Below are 7,359 nucleotides of genomic sequence, written 5' to 3' on the forward strand. Positions count from 1 at the left end.
GGACGATCAGCGTTGGACGATTATCGCTCAGCAATAACCGTTGCAGTAGGCATTTTCACTGGTACGATTATTATATAATAGTTCAGTTGCTTCTTGACTGTTGCCGAGTTGAAGTAGTAATAGTGAATTATGAGTTTAATAGGCTTTAACAAAATACTATTCTATTCAGTTATTTGACTTCTTCAAACTACATTGCCTCTCCAATCACAGGAGATGGGAAAGTTGCTCTTGGTAGGATAGTTTATTTTTACTCGTTAAATTTTTGTATTAAGCTAATAAACTATTAGAAAGCTCCAGTGTTATAATTTTTGTTTATAAAACACGTTCAGTATAAAAAATAGTAATACCCCAGTTGCAGCAAACCTGCGTAGTCAGGGAGTTGCTAATGCATTTATGTGTAATACAACCACATAAAGCCACTTAGAAAGTACATTATCATAAAATGAATTAACAACTAACCGAATTTAACATTTTAATTATTCTCCATAAGAATTGGGACTGAGTACACTCAGAGCACTTTCTCTAGAAAAAGCTGTGAATGCCTCAAAAATCGTCCAACGACTACTACTACTCTGACTGCTCCAGGAGCAGACCCGTACGATAGACGTCTACGACTACGATACGACTGCGGCTACAGTCACGTCAGTGACAAGGGTGCCACTGAAACAATGCTAAACAGGTGCTCTACGACTGTCGTCCAACGACTGCAGTTTCAGCCGCACCAGTGACAATGCACCTAAGAGATTGAGAAACATTTACTTTCTTTCATATCCTCTGTTATCGAAAATAGCTACTTACAGATTCATGAAAGCGTAATTATAACTCAAATTCTGTTATCATATTAATGCTCTCATCGAATTTAAAAATGACTTTTGAAAAATTGTTGTCTCTCGCCATTTAGTCAACTTTTATACCGATGACAAGAGGTGTAAGAAACGCTTACCTGCAGTTCTAGTGCAATTATTTAAAGATATGAAGTAACTGCGTTATGTACCTTAGATAACATCTCTACAATTGATAATGACCTAGACCTACTGAACGAATAAATTGAAGTATCTGAATGCCTATGCTCTATTTACATTTTTTACAAAAAAAAAAACGTACTCAAATGAACTTAAAACCTGTTAAATTGAATATTATCTCTTCCTAGCTGTTCTTCGCATAGCTATTTAGCTACTATGTGCAGATAAATCAACCACCAATTAAGAATGTAAATAATTTTTGTATTTGTTTTTAATAGCTAGTCTAACAATTATACCAACATAATGGTCGGTTAACGTAGTTCGATATGAAACAGTATCTACGCGTAGATCAATTTCCCGAATAAATATTATTATTGGCCCACAGACAACTTGCAAACAAAAGTAACACAAAAAACTGTTTTTAGTTACGATTTTGGTAGAGCACATTGACATAAGTAATACTGTAGTTTCAAATGTTATGGAACTATCACCGAAGAAGGAATCTACAGTAAATAGTCCCTACTTATTTAGGCCAACGTACAACGATTAGTATATTGATATCCAATAACCCCAATAACTAATAGAAACGGCACCTTACGTAGACCTTCTATCTAGTTAAAATCTTAGTTAGAAAATCTAGTTAGAAGTTTGCATTTCTGTTATTATAACTGATAAAAAACTGCTTTTTTGAATGTATGCGTTCGGGGGCTATGTATATTTATTGTATCCATAGAGTAAAAAATAATAAGCTGGAGTTGAAGAGATCAGCTGTACATGGGTGTTTTGTCAGATAATCAATACAAAGGAAATAGTCTTGATTTGAAATAGTTAGTATAAGGGCTTAGAACGTATTTTTTTATCACAGTTTTCTTTCATATACAGTTTCTCAACATTAACTGCCACTTTACCAGTGTGAGCAAAAAAATAATTCTGGACACATTTTGCCTATTTCAAACCATTGTAAATCGTCATTTTTATATTCTCTCTTTCTACAACAGATCATGGAAATGCGCTGGCAGTGTATTTATTCAATATTGTTACAAAATTTAAGCACAGACACGCCAATCAGCACGGCTACTTACCTCAAACCTGAGTGGTCCTAGAGGAGGTTTGGCAAAAGGAATGCTTAAGAAGGCCATGACTGTTCTTCCATTCCTGGTGCCGAAGTAGCGACCCTTGAGTCGGCCAGAGAGGGTGGTCACCACTGGCCCGGGGTCTGCATATAGCTGTAGACATCCGCACAGCACCAACACTGCTGTGGCTGGATGTAGCATGGTGTGAAGTAGACACATACACTGACACTACAACACACTATGCTATCTCACCTGTTTATCACGAATGTACATAAAACAAAACGCAGGCGACTAGCCAACTTATAAATGAAGGCTGACATGGTTTTATTTTATCTATTGAACCGTCCATTCAGTATGGACAAATTCGTTGGTATTGTCCTATTTACGATCAAACTACTGCTTATTAATCTTTTTAATAACACAATTTACCATTATTTAACATATTCGTATTTTTACAATAATTATGTGTGAATTTTTGGGTAGCGGATCGTTAATTGATCCTGTTTTTACTTTCACCAAATACATAGGCAGTACTGTAGTGAGAAAGTTTTCGTAAAAAAAATCTTGATCGAGTTTTGGGTAGATATATCCGTTTTGGGCCCCCCTGAACACAAAAAAAATGGTTTTTTGAGTGATATCTCTGTGTGTCTGTCTGTATGTTCGGATTTGTACAGAGCTACAGACCAGCTGTGATCCGGTTTTTATTAAATTTGACATGAGGATTAGAACCCTAGCATAGATCCATCATAGCATATCCTGGTAGTTTTTTTTTCATTTTTGAAATTTTAATTTTTAATGGTGATTTTCTTATAAAAGACCATAAAATAATGAGAAAATCGGATTTTCAAAGACATATTGTAGATAAAACAAGTGTGTTGCCAACACGATGATATCATGACAAATATTTCAAAGTAAATAATAAGAAAGCATGTTTAATAGCCTTTTTAGGTAAAAATATTTATTTGAGAATACCTAGTTATTTAAAACTGTAGAATCATGTACATGTAGTTGTTTCAATTCCCAATAAAATAAGATAAATGTTATTTGTAATAACTGTATTTAGCTACGTAAATCAAACATGTAATATACTGTACCTCTTAGATCAGTATTCGTTTCTAAATTGCGACTTAAATGTAAACTTAAGACTTTCTCTGCATTATTTAATCAGTGGTCATCATCCATTTTTTCCTTTGTACTGTGTTTAGGTTGTAGTTTGATTTTAACATATGCTATGGTTCTTTGTTTAATTTACATTTACGTCGTTGATTTGTAACCATCATGGCAACCCATAAGGCCAATGTTGAAATTTAAAACTTTGAGTACCTTTTAAATTAGACTAGCTGGCTCTACCCGTGCTTTGCAACGGGAAGATGTACCAGTACCATACCGCATAATCCAAACACTTGTTAAGTAGATTGAACTTATAAACAAAGAGCTACCATTTTTTTTCTTTTTTAAGTATGACTTACACTGTAATTGTCCTACTGTTTACATTAAAATATATCAATAACATAATGTTCATAACTTATGGTTATAGAACCTTTCTTTATTTCCATAATCAATCACATAAATAAACCTACCACATAGTTGTGTAAAATATTTTATTTGTTTGAATCTGCTGTCTGAAATTGTGAAATAAGCATTTAGCAGTTCTGACTGTTTACATTGAAATGTCAACTCAAAGGTAAACAAAGATTGTGAATTTATTCATGCTTCCATGGAGACCAATTAATTAATATTTACTTTTGAAAACGTCACCTCAAAGCTTTGGACATCCACGGGGCGTAGCCCGAGAGTAACTCAGGGAAGTTGATAGTCATATGACATTCCTAGGTACGTGGACAATCTTTGTGCTTAATTTGGGCTGTATCGGTTTAGTAATTTTATTTTAGCCGTGGCAGCCGGACAGACAGACACCACCCCAATTTTATAATAGTATAGAAGATAGGCGGATAAGCATTATCAAAAATTGAAATTGGTTTCGTCTAAACCTCCCAAACAGTTAACAAAACAACTAAAAAGTTTGGCTAAAATATGTTCAGCCGTTATTGAGTTTGTGTTAGAAAGTTTGCATTGAAGTCGATCCCAAAGAGCTTCCCTTCGCTCCACACAATGATACGAAGCTGCGCGTAGGTAGATAACATTCTACGTCTACATAACACACTTTATAACACGTAATTTATGGACTGTAAACTGTGAGTCATGGGTCTCGATAAAATTGGTAAATTACTTATAAAATCAGTTAAAAGGTGTGTTAGTAGGTAAATAATATGTCATATTATGACTTTTGCTCTCATTGATGCTAAGACTACTGACAAAAAAATCAACTATCAAACATCGAGAAGTTGAATGTGCGCTTAGTTGGAAATTGAAATTATATATCATGGTTATTGTTGAATCGACCAAATATTAACCTAGGTGCTTTGATTCTTAATTACGTAGTCATCTGGGAACTGCCAATACCAGTTGACTGAATTTTAGGTTATTTTTATGAAGAAATACTTCACTACCAAGATTAGATTTATTTTGACTCGAATAGAGTGCTTTTAGGTAAAGGCTACCATTGTGATTTGGGTGGAATTTTTGGCGTTGTGTACTGTAATATGTTGCATAAAAATAATAGGTTACACATTTGGCAGATGGCATGATGTCCCAATATTGTAGCACGGATAATCAACCATGACCTGTTTTGTGTGGCCAAAAAAGTCCACAGACCTATAAATACTCGTAGTACAGTAGTCGCTTCGATTGTTAACAATTGTTATCGTTCAACTGGACTCCCTCGAGTACCGCAACCATAAATAATGGCAGAGTTACAAACATGGCAATAAAAAGTTACAGCGCTGTTCGTCTGTAGTTTAACTTTAAATATCTGTTGAGTGTTGATAGAACTATTACGTTACGTAACATTGTTTGATTGGAGCAATGCAATAAGATAGTGCCAGTTGTAGTATGATTAAAGTTTCTTATGTTACGCACTAGCTGCCATCACGAAGAACCGTGAAAGATATTTTGCTATAGGCCAACTGACCAACAGGTGTTGAAACACGTATCCTTAGCAACACTTGGGCACATATTATATACAGTGCTTATTTTGCGGCGGAATACTAAGGCACGGCGTTCCGGTACCTCTATTTTGGAAAGATAAAAACATCGGCATTTAAATAGACATACATAAATAGGTACTAATCACATAAGGACTAACAGGTTTGCAGGTACAGCTACACATTTTTCCAAATCGAGCACTGTATATACATTCTGGGGCTAGATCTTCGACTCCAGATTTTCTAATAAATCGATCCATGCATAAAAACCACTAGTTTTTTTTATATGGGTCTTTTATAAGCTGAACCGACACCAGTTACTTAACTGTTTGGATTTTTTGGAAGATCGTGATGTTTGTACATATATTTTCAGTTTTTGTTTAAGAATCTTAAATAAAACATGGGAGGAGTTTTTATTTATACATTCTGAATCCACCACTTGACGGGTTTTCGTGATTCTTCCGTTAAAAGATAATTTTGGAAGTAAGAGAACTTCGAAGCTATAGTTTTAATTTTATATTTCGGGTTTTCATCCATTGAATTTAATTTTGAAAAGGTCTATCAGCCGACGGTAACATTTGAAGTTAGTTTTAGTGCAATATAATTTATTTTAACAAACAGCTAGGTTTCTTTTACTTAAATGTTAACGTATCAAGTTCTTTAAAAACTATTGATGGTTGGTATATTTTTTTATTATTGTACTAATAGTAGATTTTTATGACCATAAAGGATTTACATTTTCAGAAAATGTGTAATTTTAAACTATATCTAAAATGTTTCATTTAATTAAGTTTAATTAGCCAAAATCGTCATAAACTCAATTTGTGTGAATATAACATGCTAAGATAATTTGAACTCATGTTAATTAAATGTTTTTTTCTGCAAACTATAGTTAGATTCTACACTTTAATAGTTAGTTTTTTTATGTTTAAATATCTGTCTGTCGATAAACCATTTATAATTGGTTGAAAATTAAACGTTAAACCTGTGAAGTGTGCAATAAATGATCTCTAGAAAAACTATGGAAGTCCAAATGGGTGCCAAGAGAAAACAAAAATTAATCCATACCATAACATATAACATACTATGTATAGTACAAAGTACGGTTCAGAAAATAGGTTGGCACAGATCAGTGAATCCAAAAAAAGCTTATATTGTTGTAGAACAGTACAGAGTGTTGAGAAAAGTTTAAATCAGTTCAAGGTAAGTATGGTTGGAGGATACGCTAGATCAATTCCAAGCGATGTCGTTGCCATTCCCAGATGTCATTTGTCACAATAGGCAAACAATCTTTGACTATTGATACATTGACATCCGTATCGTATTGAAACAAAAGGTCGACATTTGATGGTATCAAGACCAGGGTTTGGACCGTTCCTCTACAAAAATCGTAAAGAAATTGCAATGAATAGACAACAAAATCTGAACCGAATACTTAATTCCCGTGCGTACAACGGGCTCACAGCTATAGTATTTTATCAAAAGTTGCTTTGATTTTAATATTTCAAAAAGAACAAAAAATTGATTTAGTTGCATATTACCCAGCTACGCATGTTTTACACGTGTTTGGAGATTCTTCTGAACTTAAATAGTTAATATTATTTTTGTTGATGTAGTCTATTTCATTCAATCTAGAGAAATTCGTTTTTGTCGTACAATAACTAGTTATTTCTTTCAAAGCATGCAAATTAAACCCGTTGGTAGAACTGATTAATCACATCATTCCGTGTACAGTGGCGCTGTTTACACGTGTCGCCTCTTGTTGGTGTTTCATGTTCAATATCACAACATCAGTGGAAACAATGTAAACGGACAATCGTCAACTGTCACTAGCAGTTCCTCGTTCTACGATCAACCGCGACCTGTCACTCGTTCCCGCCAAAACCCGCCATTATCTGCGCGTGATGTCATCAACACCCAGGCACGCTGTAATAATCTGGCTTAAATTCGAGACAGCTAGCAAATATAGTGTCAGAGTTTACTTTGTTAAAGCATTAGTATTGTAGTGGCTTGTAGGGAAACTAAAAAAAAGCTCAAATGTCTAACACATTGTTGTAAAATTTAAACAAACTCGGAATCAAGTTAGCCTATCTATGTGTCATGATAGATATTCCTGCACACCATATTTTTTGGTGTAAAACACTCCCGTTGTTTGGTTTTTTAAATGTTATTTTTTCAAGAGGTTTAACTTTGCTAAATGCAGCAAACATAATATAATGGTTTGTAAATTAATACTTTTACTCAGGTAGCTTTGACCTTGTGGTATAAAAATGATAATAA

At 34.0% G+C, this 7,359-nt stretch overlaps 1 protein-coding gene across 1 annotated transcript in view; it reads right to left on the reverse strand.

Moving 5' to 3' along the window:
- Positions 1-2,176, reverse strand: part of LOC128983991 (uncharacterized) — a 41,233-nt gene extending 39,057 nt beyond the window's left edge. Inside the window, exon 1 of the mRNA XM_054403273.1 lies at positions 2,045-2,176. Within this exon, the coding sequence (XP_054259248.1) occupies positions 2,045-2,101 (57 nt within the window). The 5' untranslated portion in view covers positions 2,102-2,176. The remainder of the gene's footprint in view (positions 1-2,044) is intronic.
- Between the last annotated feature and the right edge of the window lie 5,183 nt (positions 2,177-7,359).

The sequence above is a fragment of the Macrosteles quadrilineatus genome, unplaced genomic scaffold, assembly GCF_028750875.1.
Source record: "Macrosteles quadrilineatus isolate MER2022 unplaced genomic scaffold, UCM_ALF_1.0 Scaffold_2__2_contigs__length_208266976, whole genome shotgun sequence".
Taxonomy (NCBI): Eukaryota; Metazoa; Arthropoda; class Insecta; order Hemiptera; family Cicadellidae; genus Macrosteles; species Macrosteles quadrilineatus.